Source organism: Theropithecus gelada, chromosome 15, assembly GCF_003255815.1.
Source record: "Theropithecus gelada isolate Dixy chromosome 15, Tgel_1.0, whole genome shotgun sequence".
NCBI classification, from domain to species: Eukaryota; Metazoa; Chordata; class Mammalia; order Primates; family Cercopithecidae; genus Theropithecus; species Theropithecus gelada.
This window is the reverse complement of record NC_037683.1, coordinates 96,826,962-96,846,994: the sequence shown is the minus strand read 5'-3', so window position 1 is coordinate 96,846,994 and position 20,033 is coordinate 96,826,962. Positions and strand designations below refer to the sequence as shown.

The 20,033-nt window shown below is 42.6% G+C and overlaps 1 protein-coding gene across 3 annotated transcripts in view; it reads left to right on the top strand.

Annotated features, from left to right (window-relative positions):
- Positions 1 to 20,033, top strand: part of FRMD3 (FERM domain containing 3) — a 293,594-nt gene that overhangs the window by 73,943 nt on the left and 199,618 nt on the right. The window contains exon 1 of one of the 3 annotated variants that reach the window (XM_025359404.1): positions 5,262 to 5,391. The exons of the other annotated variants lie outside the window; for them this stretch is intronic. Coding sequence (XP_025215189.1) covers positions 5,377 to 5,391 — 15 coding nt within the window. The 5' untranslated portion in view covers positions 5,262 to 5,376. Of the gene's footprint in view, positions 1 to 5,261; positions 5,392 to 20,033 lie in introns of those variants that run through there. 3 annotated transcript variants of the gene reach the window in all.

Sequence of the window (20,033 nt, the reverse complement as noted above, 5' to 3'; positions counted from 1 at the left end):
CCATTCACACAACGTGATTCTTTCAATAAGAAAATCTGACTTTTCTGTTGACAATATGCTTTATAAAGTTAGAGATACATTCTCATGAAATAAAAGGCACTGAATGGATATTGTGCTGGCCCCTAGTGAGGAGGAGTTGGGCTGGGCTGGTGTGGCATTCCTTTGGGTGGTGTTCTCCTTTCCTGGTAGCATTATCATCGTTTCTGGCTCCAGAAAGTCTCCTCTGTCACCTAGATAAATGCGAGTCAGGAAATGTCAGATCCCATAGGGTGACTGGGTGAGCCGTTCACTCCCCTGTATTACTAACATTTGTTCCTGATGAGCGTTTCCTGAACTCTTTGGGGGCGTGTTTCACATGTGTATCGTAACAGATGTTCCTTACAGAATTATGCTTGATAAATGCTGTAGGTTTTATTTCCCTCACCCTGAGTCTTCTCTGCAGCTCATAGCACACATCAGCTTATTTATGGCTCTTGGGCAAGTGAACAAACTAGTTTAACGTTGTTGACTCCAGCTTTTCCTATACTTATTTGACCATGGACCACTATTTCTGCACTACGCTTACTAAGATCTGAGCAGAGAGTTCTGGGGAAAATCAGGCTGGGAAATGGAGTTTTTCCCAGTGGCATCTCTGGTAGCACCCCAGTCTCTTAAATGAATGAGCAAATGAATGTTCACGAGGCCCTTGCTCTGTGTTGTTACTATACAAGGTGATCTGCATATATTCTCACATTCAAACCTCAACAAGCCTCTTAGGTGGATTTAAGGAAACGAGGCTCACATGAGTTAAGGCACTTGTCCAAAGTTACATGGTGAGTAAATGACAGGCCCAGAGCTGGAGTCCAGATCAACTCCAAGTCCAGTGTGGGACGCCATTGCTAGCTCCCTGGTGATAATTTTGGGTTCAGTCAATAAAACAGCAGCCGTTTCATCACAGAGGTTTCATGCTTCACCACTTAAACAAATACAAATGTTTCTGTTCGTAAAATAAACCTCCCAGGTTTTCTCAGAGACCATCTAGCCCATTGTGGTCAGAAAAGAAGCTTTGAACAAGGTGAATTTGCAATGATTGGTTTTAAGCCCTTTTCCAGGGAGAGGATGAGTGCCTGTGCTTCCTGATGCTTCTCTCTTCCTTTGTGCTGAGCAGTACGGGCTTTCCTGGACCTGCTCATCCAGCCTTGCCTCCCTGCATTCAGTTTCCCAAGCTGGTGTCCCACCCATCCTCACTGACCTGCAACTGTGTCCTCATGTACTTCCCTTGTGAATGATAGTTCAAAATGGTGGAAGAGGAGCTCAGTCATCTGCTGAGCACCATTGTGTAAGGCTGGATATTGATGTGAAAAAATGGAGCAGAGCCGTGCAGATAATCGCCTGTTTTTCCAGTTGCCTCAGGAGTTGTTAGACTCCCTGCTAGACCTAGGAATTTACAGGTTGCCCAGAATGTTTGTTTCTTTTTCCTGCTTCATCTTTTCAGTACTTGTGCCCGTTTGACCAGCAGAGCAGAAGGCCAGAGCTGTTCTCTGTGCTGTCAAATCTGTTCTGAGTGTACCGTCTTGAGGGAGTACGTGTTGGTCCATCTTTTTTTTTTTTTTTTTTTTTTTTTGAGACAGAGTCTCGCTTTGCCGCCCAGGCTGGAGTGCAGTGGCGCGATCTCGGCTCACTGCAAGCTCCCCCTCCCGGGTTCACGCCATTCTCCTGCCTCAGCCTCCCGAGTAGCTGGGACTACAGGTGCCCGCCACCACGCCCGGCTAGTTTTTTTGTATTTTTAGTAGAGATGGGGTTTCACCCTGTTAGCCAGGATGGTCTGCATCTCCTGACTGCGTGATCAGCCCACCTTCGCCTCCCAAAGTGCTGGGATTTCAGGTACGAGCCACCGAACCCGGCCCCATCTTTTATTCTCAATTTCCTCTCACCTGTCTAAGAGGCAGAGAGATGCCACCTTCTCCCCACTAAAACTGGAGCTTTATGAGACAGAGTTAGCTGTGAGCAGTTTTCCTCTAGCACTGAAGCAGGACCATTGAATTGCTCTCTACTGCTGTTCGCTTCTGTGTTCTGTTAGTAACCATTAATTAAAGATTTAGAAACTAAACAGATGGGGGAAAATGCTCCAGCTTGTGTAAGATCACATTTTTCAGTCACTTTTATTGCGTGTGAAGGAAAAGGAGAATCATTCTAAAATGAAATTCACAGGTTATCTCCAAGTCTTCTTTGAATAATCCAGCCTGCAAATATTCATTTATTATTCATCTGCAGTGTGCAAGGCACCATGAAAGATCTTTGACATCAAAAATCATCGTACCACCTCCTACCAGAGTAGCTTGTGTATTCTATTCATGAATCCAGACCTTCTGATCTGGACCCTTCTGGGACATCAAAGGTCAGCCTCAGGATTAGGCACACATTGGTGTGCAGAGGATTGGAGAGCTATCACAAGGCAAGGGGATTTTTGAGGCTGGCAATTCAAATCCAGTCTCTGGCAGCAGCATAGTCCCTTAAACAAATGAACAAATAAACTTTTACTAGGCCCCTGCCCTGTGTGCCACTATGCAAGCTGATTTACATGTATTCTCTCTAAAATCCCAAAACAACCCTCCGAGAGAGATCTGAGGCAACTGAGGCTCAGATGAGTTAGGGGACTTGTCTAAGCTTATATAGGAAATGGCAGGGTGAGGACTGCAGACCAGATCAACACTAAGTTCAGTGTGTAAGCCATCACTCCCTCTCTAATGGGAAGTTTGGATTCAGTTCAGTAAGTGCAGTGGGGTGGGGTCCAGAACCTTCTCTGGGCTTTTCTAGATGCGGTCCAGTGGAGAGGGAACTACAGATGGCACTTCAGAGCAGCTGGAATCTGGGGCTGTGGTGCTTAGGTCTTCCCTGACTGGTGGAACCTCTCCTTATGTAAAGAAAATTCTTTTAAATTTGCTACTCCAATTTCTCCTGGAAAACTGGTAATGGTTATGAGTTCATAGCTCCTATCAACCAGATTTAAGGGTTTCAACACACCGGATCAGCTGTACTTTAAAAAGTACAAATGCCTAGGTCCTATCCCTAGAGCTCCTTAGCCTGGGAATCTCTACTTTTATAAAGCTCCAGGGGATTCAAACATGCAAAAAGAGTTTGAGAACTAGTGGACCAGCAGCTGCTCCTGCGGGCTTTCTCCCTGCCCCCCATCTTAGCTTTCTGAGATCTCCCATTGGTGAGAAGCCACTGGCTTCGTGAGTTTTAATTATGTATGACCATGGAGACTTTACTTGACAATAGCCGGTTTCTAATTCCCGTGTGAGCTTCGAATTCAGGCATTTCCCTCTCCTCCAGTTTAATGATTTTTGTTTTTTCTCTCAAATAAAAAAGGACGTTGTTGCTCTTATTTAATTCCATGTTTTCCATGAGGTGGTTCATGCATCCTTATCAATGACTTTGAAAAGGTGCAATTATTTGGTTTTAAGTTTCTCCTCCACAAATGAGTGGTAGCCTCATGAATAAAAGATGACTCCTTTTTCTCACCAGGCACTTCCCTGCTGCCCTTGTGCTCTCTCATTTGACTTTGACATTTTGACAATTCGAATTCTCCCTGGCAGGTGTGAAATCCTGAAGTTCCTAGACCTGTAGGTATACCGTCTAGTGATTGTCTACGAAGCATCTGATTTTCTTAGAAGTGGCTTTGTCAGGTTTTGAGTGAATCCCTACCGGATTGATTTTGGCATAGCTGAACTCTGTTAGAGTGACCTGGATAGTAGTGAACCCTCAGCAGTGAACTGCTACTTACCACTCTGGGGATGAGATTTAATTTTTGTTTGCCTCTGTCTTTGATTTAGATGGCTTTATTTGCTTGGCGATGGATTGTCTCCAGCCAGTGTAAGTCTTCATCCCTGCTCTCATCTGTATCTTGCCTCTTTTTAGTTTAACCTCCTTTGAATGCTTTGCTGTGTAGTTGGGCATTTGTAGAACATACTGGGGCAGCATGCCTGGATTAGCTTTCATGGTAGTTGCCTCCCAGCTCTGATTCCAGTACTGATCCCTTTTATCTGACTGGAGTGTTTGGATACACTCATTTGGTCATGATGCTGTCTGGGTTTTAAGGTGGAGCTGGAAGTCAAAGCCACGGCCATTATATGGCTACTTGGCTGCTCTCATGGGCTTGGCCCCAAAGAGGAGCTTCCCTGCTCTTCTCTACCCTCCTCCCAGATCCCATGTTGCCAGGGCTGTTTAGTCCTCCGCTTCTCCAATAGCTGAGCAAAGGCCAATGGTGATAAATCGCTGTATTTTTCATTTCTGTTAATTGCCATAAAGTTTCCACGGACACATTTACTAATCCTGCTATTGGGGAGGATGGGAGCAACTTACCAAGCTTCAAATTTTCTGAGGAATCTGGGACAGCAGGGATTTACATAGCCGGTGACAGAGCTGAGAACTAAATCTAGCAGGACTTGACTTGTCTGGGCCATAAGCCTAATTAATTCCTCATGGTTAATAAAGAGGAGAAATGAACCTTTTAGGAATCTGAAGTTTTGTCTGACTCGATTGACCTCAATGCACTGCTCTTTGTGGCCATGTGCTTTCAGAATCATTTGATTCTGAAATCTGCCCACCTGAAATCCCTGGCTTGGTTACTTCTCTCCATATGGCAGGGATTCATTTAACATAATTTGAGAATGCAGCTTCAGGTGGTTGTTACGGTTTTGGTGGGTGATATACCTAGACAAGACATATAAATAGAATGACTGAAGTCACATCTATTTTCTTATACAGATCAAGTTTGTAAGAAAGGACTGGTTTCTGACCTTGAATCTGTCTTTCAATTTCTTATGGAAATGATTTCAAATGAATATAAAACCTGTAATTTAATTTCTTATAGAATTGATTCCATCAACTTATATATCCACATTTAATCAATTGGGCTTAGCTCTATGCAATGCCACTTGTAGCCTGTTGTCTAACAAGATATGTTATGAACAATGAACTTATTTTTTGGCCAATGTCTTTATTCCTACTGATTTTTTTTTTTAGAATTTTCCTAAGGATAGCTGAGAATGAGGCCTAAGTATGATTCTTCCTTGCCCGATGTTGTCTGATAGAGAAACAGAAAAGCTTGCATCTTAATATCCAGCAGGTTCTTGAACAATTAAAAGCATCTCATGTTTGTGACTCCTTTAAAAAAAAAACATCAAACTATTTACTGTAACAGAAATTAGGAAATAGGATTTTGGTGGCTTCAAGATCTCTATAGGTAAACAATGCAGTATCCAAACTGCAGCAAGCTTAGACTGGAGCCCTAGAGCTCCCAAAGACAGAAGACGAGATGGCAGTATTCTAAGGCACTAGCAGATCACGGCACTGCAAATCCTTTGTCTTGGCAAGGCACAAGGAAACCTACTTATGCAGCTTTCAAAGGTATGTGTCAGTCAGCTAAAATGTAATCAACTCAGGTACACTTTTATTTAACATAATGCATGTCATGGGTTACTATGCAATGTTTTAAATTATTTTCACTGAAACAAATCAGAAGATGTGAAATTCAGGAGGGTCTCTTTTGCCGAGCTTCTGACCTGTGTCTTAGAGGAGCCTTTCAGTTTCACTTAATGGCCTTTCAAGGAACCAAACCAGAGCTCTCTGTTTTATTATCTTTCCCCTTAGAGGAACGTTTCTCCAAATCCCTTTGGTAATAGTGGTTCTGAAGGTGGTTCCTTTCCTGACCAAAGCACAGACAAAAGGCCCTCAACTCCTGGACTTCCTGCTGAGGTCAAGATCAAGATGTAATTATTTAAAACTGGCCAGGCAAGGTATTTTGGTTTGGGTAACACCTGCCATTTTCTCCATAGTTTGTAAGAGAAATCTTTTTACCACTAATGCTTTATTTTCTGTTATCTGCATGGCAAACAGTTTGGTGGTTTCCCAAAGGATTAACAAATTTGAAATTCTTTTGATTATTTAAGAGCCTGCTCAATATTAAGATGCAAGGCTAACATTTCCTCTGTCAGACCTAGGTCGGTGTCTGTTACTTATTTGCAGTGAGGGAAAATGTACGTGGAGCCTTGCCTGTTGATGTGCAATGTGATATTTGTAGCTCCTCTTGTTTATTTCAGCAGAACCAGCATCTTTTTGGGTGGTCCAGATTCTACTATCTTAAACATTCTCCCAAACATTCACCATCTCTGCCTTACTTACTGAGAAACTGGACATTTTGTAGTTAACTTCCCACACATGACCTGTACACAGGCGCACCTGTGAAGGTAGAGAGATGTTGGAATTGCTGAATTCTAAACTGCTCACAGGGAATCACAGTTGAAGTTCAACATGGCAGAGGTCTGTTTTGAAATGATACACCTCCAGGCACTGTTTCGAGCTCTCATTATTTGCCTGCACCAGCTGGTACGCATTTCCTTCACAGTCTTTTCTAGGGTACCTAGAAGGGTTGGCTCTGAGAGGGTGACTTGGTGGAATGCAGCATCTGTTAGGCAAACGCTCAGCACATGGCGTTTTAACTTGCTATTTTTCCTGATGAACATACTGAGATTCCTGTCTCAGAAATGTGTAGCAAAAAAGGTGCAACTGAAACCCGGGACTTTGGGCTCAGCGAGATTGTGGAACTCAGCTTCCTAGCCTTTCTGTTTACAGCAGAAATTTGAAACAAAACAGTTTTCCCACCCCAGTAGGCAGTCTTTGTTGCCAGAAGAAAAGCATCATGTCTTTTTGAGGTATTTGCCCTAAACCAAAATGCAAATTCTTAAAGAAGTAAAATGCAGAAAAACCTAACCCACCGCTACTGATGATGGTAATTTCCTAGACCGGAGTTCTGCTTCCCGCGGGGATCCCTCGGTAATTACAGGGAAGGCCACTAAGGGCCAGATTGAATCCCAGAGTCCTGATAGCAATGCTTGTCTTCTCTTATTTTGTTCCTTTTTGTTTTCCCCTTGGACTGGACGCTCATGGTGCTCATGTTATGGGGTATTGATGAACCCAGGTGCTGCAGGAAGCAAGGCTGTCGGTGGATGTGAAAGGAGATGAGGAAATTCCAAGTGGTAACTATGTTTTGTTGGAAGTCCCAGAACAGTCTAAGTAGATGGGTCCTTGCAGGCACTTCCTGATTTATCTAAAGAGCCCAGTTGTGAGTTTACTGACTTTAAAGCTGAGAGATTTAATTTCAGTGCAGTGGAGGTAGCTGGCTGGCAGGGTATAGCATGTATACAAGTCCCATTGTTAGGTTCTTATATGATCTTTACATCACCTTTATTTCTGTGAGTTATGTGCAGATTTGCCCTCTCCAAGAAATTCAGGCATATTGAGAATGTAAATCGTACAGAAATTTGGAAAAATGAAAAACAAAAATCAAACAAAAAGGCCTGGTGTTTTTCTGTACTTTGAAGAAGGATTTGTGTGGAGTCTGTGCTGGAGAAGGAGGACAGAGGAAGAAAAGAAGAGGGACTGGAGTTTTATTTATTTACTTATTAACAAGAGAGAGGGTCTCACTATGTTGCCCCAAGCTGGTCTCAAACTCTGGGGCTCAAGTGACCCTCCTGCCTCGGCCTCCCAAAGTGCTGGGATTACAGGCATGAGCCACCGCACCTGGCTGAGACTGGAGTTCTGGGAAGAGCATTGGGACAGGAGTCAGGACACGGCTGTCGTGGACTTGCTGTGCACTCCTGGGGTCATGACAGTTTCCTCCTCTGTAAAATGTGGTTCATCTCTGTATTGCCTTGTGAACTTCGCATGTTGTTGGTGAGATTGAATGGATGATGTGTATAAAATACAGAATGAAGGGCCAGTTCAGCTTAAAAGATTCCCTAGGGGCTGCTAGTTCCATCTCAAAGGAACCTCATTAGGCTGCTGCTGCTGCTTTTTTTGTTTTGTTTTGTTTAAGACAGAGTTTCTCTCTGTTACCCAGGCTGGAGTACAGTGGTGCAATCTTGGCTCACTGCAACCTCAATCTCCTGGGTTCAAGCAATTCTCCTGCCTCAGCCTCCCGAGTAGCTGGGATTATAGGCGCACACCACCACGCCTGGCTAATTTTTTTATTTTTTAGTAGAGATGGGGCTTTGCTATGTTGGCCAGGCTGGTCTGGGATTCCTGACCTCAAGTGATCCACCAACTTTGGCCTCCCAAAGTGCTAGGATTATAGGTGCGAGTCACTGTGCCCAGCCGGGAACCTCAATTATCTTTGACCAGTTTAAAATGTCCAAGTGAGAGAGACCCTCTCACAGTGAATGAAAACCCACAACCCGGGAATGGGGTGTCTACCAGAAAGAGTTGTAGGTCATTAAATTGCCTCTCTGAGACAGATCATGGGTTTCGATCAGATTGTGGTATGTTTGGGGAGCTTGCTTCAACTTTTTGCATCTTCCCTCCTCAGGAAGTGCTGAGCACTGTGATTCTGGGCCTTTTGGGAGAGTGAGAGGATTTGCTGTTAGAACAAAGAGGGGTGATGGTGACCCTTAACATCCTCCACCATCTAATGGCGCACAGCATGAGCCAGAACCTAGCTGGCCCCCTTGGGAGAGACCGCTGGTTCCTGAACCGGCAACTGTGACCATGGATTTGGGCTTATATCTGGAGGCGACTGCTGGTACCCATAGAGAGTTTGAAAGGCAATGGATGAATGAGTCCTGTTTGATCAGGACACTACAGCCTCTGATCAGAACACACCGTTCTTTGCCAGCCCAGATAAAGAAGCTGTTAAATAATTCATAAGGCTTACCGTCAGCATTAACAATGGGAATGCTTCAATATGAAGTTGAAAGAGTGGTGGCTGCTCCTTGCAAGGTGATGGCAGGAAGTTTGATGGCCTTTGTTGCCAGTGAATAATGATCATTCATGCAGGGGGTGTGTACAGTTAGATTGGGTACTTGGACAGATATGCCGAGTGTCAGGGAAAAGCTCAGGAATCCTGAAATAAGAGGGATGGCAGCAGGGCTGGGAGGAACAGGAGGAAGAGGCTGAATCAATTCTTATGAGATGTGGGGACCGGGCAGAGGTGTCTACATGTCAGATGATATATTCTCTCCTTCCTCTGCCTGGCAGAGGGTAAAAATTCAGATGACACGCTGGCCATCAATGGGCAAGGGCCCAGTTTCTTTATGGGGTGGGCAGCAGGTAAGCATTCTATCAGAGATGAGCTGCTTTGTCAATAATGTCGTGCTGATTCTGAATGTGGGGTGGGCAGAGCACTTTCTTTCTAGGCTGGAATGGATCTTCTTGGCAAGAGCAAAATGGTTGTTATTATTATTACTGATATGGTTTGGCTGTGTCCCCACCCAAATCTCATCTTGAATTGTAGTTCCCATAATCCCCACGTGTCGTGGGAGGGACCTGGTGGGAGGTAATTGAATCGTGGGGGCAGTTACCCCTATGCTACTGTTCTCATGATAGTGAGTGAGTTCTCATGAGATCTGACGGCTTTATGAGGGGCTTTCCACCCTTTTACTCATTCTTCTTTCTGCCGCTATGTGAAGAAGGATGTGTTTGCTTCCCCTTCTGCCATGATTATAAGTTTCCTGAGGCCTCCCCAGTCCTGTGGAACTGAGAGTCAATTAAACCTCTTTCCTTTAAAAATTACCCCATCTCGCATATTCTCATGCTATTAGTAGCATGAGAATAGACGAATACAATCTTAATTATAATTATTATTTTGAGAGACAGGGAGAAACTACTTTATTGTTTTACCAACAAGGAATCCTGAATATTTCAGTGTGTAATGTTAACAACATCTTGAGCAGATAGAAAAATCCTCAGAGCAAAATGCTTGCTGACTGCCTCTGAGTCCCTCCATTCTGGTATTCTTATTTCCTTTCCTTCCCTTTGCTATCAGAGAATCCCCAGAACATCATGGTGCCATTTTTACATCCTTCTCATGCAATCTAGCAAGATTAGGGTATTTCTGTGGCTTGCCAACCACCAAGGAGACATGACCATGTGTTTGGATTATATAATACTGATAGATTATTATTATTTTGGGGATAATATTTTTAATGAAGTCAATTTTATGGCCATACATGCTGAAGTAGTGTTGTTTCCTATTGAGGGAAAACAAAAAATTATCATCCCTGTTTCTGAAACATAGGTGTGCCAGGATAGTTCATTGAGATATTAATGAATAAACATGTGGTCTTCTTCTATTCCCTATTTTCCTCTGTGATCTGATTAGGAAGGCAGCCAGAATTGCTGGAAGATGGAAGCTCTTCCTTTCTTCTGTGAAAGGTGAAGCTCTAGAAAGAGATGTCTCCAAGTGTTCCTGATGGATGGAAATAAGAGCCTTTGAGATGCAGAGGGGAGTAAGGGGAGGGAGATTCCAGGAACCTGGAAAGCGGTTACCATGGAAACAGTGTGCTAGGGATGTGGTGGTACCACGGAGGAGATGGCACCATGGTAATTCCACTGAGGATGGATCTAGGAATATGGACTCCCAGCCTTGCCACAGAGCATGGGACCCTAGAGGCATCAGAACAACCGGACCTGAGATGCCAGCTGGGAAAATGGGCATCTTAGCTGTAATCATTGAGGACTAGAGGATAAGACCTCAGGGGCCTCCTTGTTGCTTAGATGCTTCAGAGACCGCAGGACCTTGGCATAACCTTGGCCAAAGTACAGGGCGTGTATATGCATCAGTAATAACTGAGATCAAATTTCCTTCCAGCCCAGTGGTATGGGGGGACCAGAGCCAGATTTATATGGCAAAAATGAGAACTGTTGTATTTCTTGCATACCTGAGTTTATCTGTTAAGTAGTCATGGATAGGCTTGTGGTTCACCTAATCTAACTTCCTTATTTCACAAATGAAGACAGAGAAACCCAGGACTGTGTAACTTTTTGAGGTTTTTTAACTTATCCAGGTCTCTTATTCAGGCTCTGTAAAATGAAGTGAATTGGCCAGTAGTATTCCTAAGAGAATCTTTGAGAAATTGCTGCTGGGCATGGTGGCTTACTCCTATAATTCCAGCACTTTGGGAGGCTGAGGTGGTTGGATAACTTGAGGTCAGAAGTTTGAGACCAGCCTGTCCAACGTGGCGAAACCTGTCTCTACTAAAAATACAAAAATTAGCTGGACATGGTGGCAGGTGCCTGTAATCCCAGTTACTTGGGAGGCTGAGGCAGGAGAATTGCTTGAACTCTGGAGGCAGAGGTTGCAATGAGCTGAGATCGCGCCACTGCACTCCAGCCTGGATGACAGAGATTCCATCTCAAAAAAAAAAAAAAAAAAAAGAGGAAATGGCTGAAGGAATTGAGATTTTTCCCACTTTTACATTCCTTTAAATTCCCTGAACACCACAAGGCCTTTTCATATGCTACTTTCTCTTGGAGCTCCCACCTCGCACAAACCTGGTTCATCCTTTAGGACTCAGCCAAATGTCATCTTCCCTAGGAAGCCTTCCCTGATACCCTGTGTTTCCTCAAGACTGACACATCCTGGGTTTATCCCATGTGTTAATTTTCCATTGATTCTGTAGCAAATTGCCATAAACTTAGTGGCTTGAAACTTAGTGGGTCTCAGTGGGCTAAAAAATCGCAGTGTCAGTAGGGCTGTGTTCCTTCTGGAAGCTTTAGGGGAGAACCTCTTTTCTTGTCTTTTCCAGCTTCTAGAGGTGACTTGCATTCCTTGGCTTGTGGCCCCTTCCTCCATCTTCAAAGCCGGCATCTTCAAATATCTCTCTGACTGTGAACTCCTCTGCTCCCTTCTTCCACGTCTAAGGACCCTGTGATTACTTTGGGCCCATGTATGTGATCCATGGTAATTGGGTTAGTAACCTTAATCTCAGCTGCAACCTTCCTTGTCCCTTGGGCATTCATGAGTTCCAGGGATAAGGACATGGCCATCTCTGGGGCCATTGCTCTTCCCCTGACCCTATTGGTGCACTTGTCACACTGTGTGATAAGTACCCCTCACCCTGGCTGTCCCCACCTCTACACTCCAAGAGCTCAGGGGCTGTGTTTGTTTCCTGCTGCCTCTCCAGAAATGTGTACAGATGTGTCAAACTAGAAGCTCTAAGATGATGGTGTGATCTGTATTGTATAATAAAGAGATTTAAATTAGTTACTAACATTTAAAAATTGGGATACTTTGCTTATATATTTTTAAGTGGGAGAATAAACAAACAAACAAACAAAAACCTAATAAAGTTACCCATGATGGGCAAGGGAAAAACAGATGGAAAGGATGGAAATTAGTCTTTTCTGAATGTACCTTTTTGGTATATTTGACTTTGAAACCATGTACATGTTTTACATCATTATAAAACAAAGTTAAGTTAAAATGAGACAAAATGAAACTGGATCCCTTTTTCAATGAAAATAAAACATTCCTATTTTTAAATGAAAATTATGGAACTGGACACAGAACACAAAGGACCTTGCTCCACTTGGCCCTGTACCCCCGACACATTAACTGCCTGAGACCTGTGGGCATTGGCATTAGGACCCAGGCTTGTAATAGGAACCCAGTAAATGTATGTGTTGAATAACTTGATGATGAACTTAAAGTATAGTTGATGGATGGGTTAAATGGGGAGAGGGTTGAGAGCAGACGATGAGCTTGGGGAGAGGGATTAGTATTAGATTGGCAGAGAACATCTGGCCAGGTGGCATCAAGTGTAATGTCAGGAGACGTGCTGTTTTAGCTGGCATCTTGAAAGCAGGGCCTGCCTTATGTGCAGGTGATTTATTTGGGAAGTGATTCCAGGAAGTCAGAGTAAAGGAGTGGGGAGACTGAGGCAGGGAAAGAGTAGAACTGAGGCAGGGAAGGAGTAAGGGTGCTGTTATGGACTAAATGTTCGTGTCCCCAGCAAACCGATATGTTGAAGTCATAACTCCTCAATGTGGAGCCTCTAAGGAAGGTTAAATGAGGTCCTGAGGGTGGGGCCCTGCCCGATGGAATTAATGTCCGCATGAGAAGAGACACCAGAGAGCTTGTCCTCTTTCTCTTCCCCAGTGCACATGCACTGAGGCAAGGCTATGTGAGGACAGAGTGAGAAGGCAGCTGCCTGCAAGACAACCGAGGGCTCTCGCCAGGTCCCCATCCTGCCGGCTCTTTGACCCTGGATTCCTAGTCTCCAGAACTGTGAGAAAATAAATTTCTGCTGTTTGAGCCACCCAGTCTGTCGTATTTTGTTATGGCAGCCTGAGCCGACAAAGACAGATGCATGGTTGAGGTCACTGCTGTGGGCCGTGGCAGTTCAACCCAGCTGACTTCTGAGGAGCCTTCAGAATTGTCAGCTCTGAGGCCAGGAGGCCAGGACAGCGTTTGCCATCAGTTTCTCTCCCCTGTTGGTCGAGTGTGGGCCCTGAGAGTGTTCATTCTCTTGCACTTGTGAACTGTGCATGTGAACAGGCCTAGGCATCTCTCAGTAGCCTATGTGGTCTTGGGGACGCCCCTGGGGAGAACCGAGGCTGCGAGGTACATGTAAGATATTATCATCTTGAAGTGAGCTGAAACCTCCACACAATAGTCCACCCAGACATGGCTGAAATTAGGGGTGAGGCTGAGAGCATGTGAGTCATGGTACCAGACGTGTCTGCTTGTGGATACCTGCTCCAGCTGGGGAGTCAGAATTCAGGAGGCCCAGCGGTAGGAAGTTGGAAGTGAACAAACCAGCTCCTTGGTGAGACATTAGGGCCAGGTCAAGTGGCCAGAGCTCTAGGGAGTGTCGGTGGAGTTAACAGCCACACAGGCTCTTAAGTGATGGACAAATGGAATCTGTTGATTCTCCACAAGACTCAATTTCAGTTTTTCCTCTTTCTGCCTCTTGCATGATGTCACACAACCTTTTACTGTTGTTACTTATGAGTAAGATCAACTTCCAGGAGTTTTAATTTTTCTCTGTTTACTCTATTGGGTGGGTCCAGTTAATGAACAATAAAATAACTTGATGACAGGTGGCAGAAAGGTAGCCAAGTATAGCAAAATGTCTAGAAAAATAAACATATATTAAGCAAATGAGTAATTAATTCATAAGTAGAAAATGGTGCTTGGCCAACTGACTACCTTCTTATTTTGGGTATTCAGTTTTGCTTAATTTTTTTCTGCACCAAGTCCCTTTTTTCATTTAGTGTGTGGTTTTTGGCTGATGGAATTTCTGTATTTGATAAAAATGACCATTATACCCGTATCTTGATTTGGGTATTTTCTGATGACTTCCATCTGGCTGGATTTTGAGTTTGTAGATGTAGTCTTCTTGTTTTCTGAATCTCCTTGCTTTTCATTTCTGTGGATGTACACCTTTGCAGGGCATCCTTAGGACCAGTCCCCCTGTCACAGGCTTTGTAGCTGATGATGTGGAAGCAAGCTCATTTAGTGGAGGTTTTCTCTTTGGCTTTATGGTAGGTGTGATTAGACATGCAATACCCAGTACCATTGCAAGGGTCTTGAGCTGAGTGAATTTCTTGTCCCACTGATTTTAATCCTCATCGACCTTATTGATAGCAGATTTCAGATTCTTTTGTCTCATCCCTCTCAGTCATGGTATGTGATCAGACAGATATGCCTGTCAATGGACTCTTTGGCCAGATCCTGGGGTTACAGTAACTTTACTTAATGCTTGTAGAAATCTCTATTCTTTGGCTTCAGTGGTTACTGACCATCCCCAAGCTATAGCCTTGTATCCAGCTAATGCATGTTAGAATGAAGGTGAGCGAAGCCCCAGTCCATTTTCATTCTTGGAAAAGCCACTTATCTATTAATCAGTAGTACCAGTGGTGTCTTTCATCTGGGAAGGACCTTAACAATCCACTTTGATGTTTTCATTTTAATAGACAAGGAGCCAGTGGCCACGGGGCTCAAGCAACTTGACAGGATTCACTTGAGCCAAGCCCTGGTTCGGACTCCAGGTGACCCGGCTCCACCTCCACTGTTTTTTTTTTTTTTTTGAGAGGTAATATGCTCATTTTATTTTTTTCATGGTTACTTATTTTACTTACTTTTTGAGCTTTATTGAGGTATACTTGAGGAATAAAAATTATATATGTTTGAAGTGTACAGTGTGATGTTTTGATATATGTATACATGGTGAAGTGATTCTCACAATAAAGATAACATACTCATCACCTCATGTAGTTACAATTTTTTGTGGTGAGAACACTCAAGATCAGGTGTTAGGAAATTTCAAGAATACAGTTAGCCCTCCTATATCCATGGGTTCTGCATCTGTGGAGTCAAGCAACCATGGATAAAAAATACTCTGAAAAAAATTGCCTTTGTGGTGAACAGTACAGACTTTTTTTCTTGTCATTATTTCCTAAACAATACCGTATAACAACTATTTACATAGCATTTACATTGTATTAAGCACTATAAGGAATCTAGAGATGTTTTAAAGTCTGTGCGAGGATGTCCACAAATTATATGAAAATACTACGCCATCCTATGTCAGGTACATGAACATTCATGGATCTTGGTATCCACAGGATCCACCCCCACTGTTGATCTGAAGGACGGGACATCACAGGGTCAATGAGGGTGTGTGTGACATTGAGAAGAACCACTTTCTTTTACCCTTAATTTGCTCCTCATCTTCCTTCCTTTTCTTCATCTTTTTCACCAGTTAAGTCCGGGAATGCTATACAGCCTAAATCAGCCACTCATGTATAGTATTGATATTTCTGAGTAGTTGAACTTCAGACTAGCACTGGATGGTTTTCTCTGTATGCGAGAACCCATCCTGAGTTTTTATAAAGCATGTAGTGTGTCAACAATCTGAATTAGTTTATATAAGAGGTTGGGCAATATTGTAAGTAGGTGTTTGTCTTTATTGCCCAGATGAAACTAATAAACCTCTTTATGGGATAGTGTCATGCCTTGAGTTTTATAGCACCTTCCTTTTAACAAACTCAGTGTTTCATTCTTTAGGCTTATTGTATCTCTTAGCTTGCACTGTTTTTATTAATTTTTTTTTGAGACAGGATCTTACTGTGATGCCCAGGCTGGAGTGTGGTGGCATGATCACAGCCCACTGCAGTCTCGACCTTCTGGGTCCAAGCAATCCTCCCACCTCAGCCTCTCGCGTAGCTGGGACTACAGGCATATGCCACCATGCCCAGCTAATTTTTGTGTTTTTTGTAGAGACAGGGTCTTGCCATTTTGCCCAGGCTGGTCTCAAACTCCTGAGCTCAGGCGATGTGCCCACCTTGGCCTCCCAAAGTGCTGGGATTACATGTGTGAGCCACTGTGCCTGGCCTGTATTGTTTTAAGTTATGCTTATTCCTTTTAAAATTCAGGATTTGTTAAGCATTTAAAACAAATTCATAAATTAAAACCTCATTGAGATACCATTTACCACGTAGTTTGATGAACATAACACGTGGCGCATTACGTTGGCAAAGGGGGTGGGGAAAAAGATGCTCTTATAAATGTCTGGTGGGAGTTAAATTGTGTAACTTCTATTACATTTTTGTAATAGCTACTAAAATATGTTATTTCTATCTACCTCTCTCTGTCTGACTCAACAGTTCCATTTCTAGGGTTTTGTGTTGTGGATATTCTTGAACATTGTGAAATGTATACAGGGAGTCTTCACAGTAGCACTGTTTGTTTCAAACGATTTGAAACAACCTCTCCATAAACAGGATAGGCTAAATCAAGCACGGCACACCAATACAATGGATGCGGCCATTAAAAAGAACAAGGCAGCTCATATGCATCAATATAAAAAGGTCTATGAACTATACTATCAAATGAAAATAGCAAGGTGCTACCATTTCTATTAAAAAGAGGAGAAAATATTAATATATTCATGGTTGCTTGTCTGCGTGGAATATTTCTGGATATATACATAAGAAGTTATATTGGTTACCTATGGGGAGGTTACTGGGTGGCGTGTTGGTGAAGGCAGGAGGAGGCTTACTTTCCATGGTCAGCCTTTTTGTATGTGTTGCAGCATTCAAAAATTCTAATTTAAAGTTTATTTTAGAAAAATGCCCCCATGTATGCAAGTGATTTCCAAATTCCTCCTTCAATAATTTTAATGATTATGGAACACACTGAATTTCTTTTTTATTATTCTTGCTGTGAACTCTGTCTGCTGTGTACATGCACATACATAATCATATGCAATATTTAAATTTATACTCCTTTATATGTCAGTTGGGTGGTGAGTAAAAGAAAAATATATTTTTATCGGCAAACTTGATGTTGAGGTTTCTGATATAGTCAGAGATAGTTGCTTATCTCAACATTATAATAGTAAGTTTTTAAAAACAACTATTTAAAACACCCTTATGTATATATATATTAGTCTGTTTTCATGCTGCTGATAAAGACATATCCAAGACCGGGAAGAAAAAGAGGTTTAATTGGGCTTATAGTTCCACATGGCTGGGGAGGCCTCAGAATCATTGCGGGAGGCAAAAGGCACTTCTTACATGGCGGTGGCAAGAGAAAAAATGAGGAAGAAGCAAAAGTGGCAACCCGTGATAAGCCCATCAAAGCTTGTGAGACTTAATTCACTATCATGAGAATAGCACGGGAAAGACCAGCCCGCATGATTCAATTACATCCCCCTGGGTATCTTCCACAACATGTGGGAATTCTGGGAGATACAATTCAAATTGAGATTTGGGAGGGGACACAGCCAAACCATATCAATATACAATTTAAAAACATGTCACGTCACATATTGCTTAGGGATATGTGGCTATGTAGTAAAAGCATAAAGAAGTGCACAGACCTAATACACATTAATTCAGTGGGGTCAAGGTGGGAAGAAATAGTATATGGAATTCAAGAGGGATGGGTACATGATGATTTATTGCATTTTTCTTTATATCTTCTTGCATACTTCAAATATCACATAATTAAAAAGTAGGTGTTACTAACTTGTCAGATACAGGCAGACTTCTTTTAACAAACTCGGTGTTTCATTCTTTAGGCTTCTTATATCTCTTAGCTTGCATTGTTTTTATTAATTTTTTTTTTGAGACAGGATCTTACTGTGATGCCTAAGCTGGAGTGTGGTGGTATGATAAAAAGATGCAGAAATAATATAGGCATCAATGATCTGTATTTTCCTTGTTCTCTGTCATATTACACCAGTACCTAAAACAGAGTCTGACAGAGGGTGGACCCTAAAAATGTTTGCAAAGATGAATAAACAGGCATAAAAGTCCTGCAAGCTACTGAAGTGGTGGCTGGTGGGTTGTGTGATGTTCTGGTATGCCATCTTGTATAATGGGACCCCAGGAGAAGAAGGGGACATACCTGATGATGTCTACAACCTTTCTGATGGGTAAGAAAGAAGAGCCTGGGAACTTCTCAATAACCAGAAATAAAGATGAAATATAGAGATGTGATTGGGTCCATAATAAAATTCAGATGCTACCTGTACTCCAGAATACATTGTTTGCAAAAGGCCTTTTCATGGCTCTCAGTGAGACTGGTATTTTGTCTTCATACATCACACTCAATGGCCCCCTTTGTGAATATATTTGGTTAAGATGGCTCATGTGGGTGTAACTCTTGATTCCCCTTAGCAATGCTGTTGCTGCCTTTCATGTATCTGTGCCCAGCCAAGAGCCAGGTTGTATGGGAGTGATTGGAATGACTGGCATTTACTGCTGCCCACTGGCAGTGGTAGAATAAATCACCTTTGTGTCTTAGGATAGCCATCAGCCATTCGGTTTCTATATTTGTTTAATATTTAGACATAGAATGAAAGGAGTGTGGGAAAATAATTAACATTGTAATCCTACAATAGCTACAAAAGATGTACTAATATGTAGTGACAAGAAATGAATAATATGCTATTGTTGTTAGTTACCCCACCATATTTAGCAAGCTAGAGCAGTGCTGTCGAATAAAATTATAACATGAGCCACATATGTAATTTAACATTTTCTTGTAACTACATTAAGACATTAAAAGAGCCAGGCACGGTGGCTCATGCCTGTAATCCCAGCACTTTGGGAGGCCGAGGCAGGCAGATCACGAGGTCAGGAGATGGAGACGATCCTGGCTAACAAGGTGAAACCCGTCTCTATAAAAATACAAAAAATTAGCTGGGCGCGGTGGCGGGCGCCTCAGTCCCAGCTATTCGGGAGGCTGAGGCAGGAGAATGGCGTGAACCCAGGAGGCGGAGCTTGCAGTGAGCCGAGATCGCGCCACTGCACTCCAGCCTGGGTGACAGAGCGAGACTCCGTCTCAAAAAAAAAAAAAGAAAGAAATTAAAACAAACAGGAAGCAGGTGGAAATTAATTTGAATTAACCCAATCTAAAAAATTTTCATTTTAATGTTAAAAAATTATGAATGAGATTTTATATTCTTTTTATCTGGACTAAGTCTTTGAAATCCTGTGCATACTTTATATCTTCAGTAGGATGCTAAATTTTCATTAGAAATATTTGATCTGTATCTAGATTTTACAACATTTACAGTTGAAAAAGTAGATTAACATATCCCGTATCCAAACTATTCCATCGTATGTGATAGTGGCTACCCTATTGGACAGGGCAGAGTTAGAACTTATTCATAAATTTCCAAGTTAGATTTTTTTTAATGATTCTGAGCATGTTTGTCAGTATGCTTTTGAGGAGGTATGATAAAGAGTAGACACAGTCTTGCGCTTGAGAACCTTATAAACTAATATAACAAATGTATATCTTGCACTGTGTGAAGTTAGTTTTTTGAATGAGTGTTTCAGCCCTTTTGATGGACTTAATTTTGAGAACTCAAATTAAGATCTGAGATTTAAGGTGATAAAATTTTAGGCCAGGTGCAATGGCTCACGCCTGTAATCCCAGCACTTTGGGAGTGTGAGGCAGGCAGATCACTTGAGGCCAGGAGTTTGAGACCAGCCTGATCAACATGGGGGAACCCCGTGTCTACTAAACAATACAAACATTTACCAGGTGTGGTGATGCATGCCAGTAATCCCAGCTACTCAAGAGGCTGAGGCACGAGAATCGCTGGAACCTGAGAGGCGGAGGCTGCAGTGAGCCGAGACTGCACCATTGCACTCCAGCCTGGGCGACGGCGAGACTGTCTCAAAAAAAAAAAAAAAAAAAAAAAAAAAAAAAAAAAAAAAAAAAAAAAAAAAAAAAAAAAAGGAAAAAAAAATTT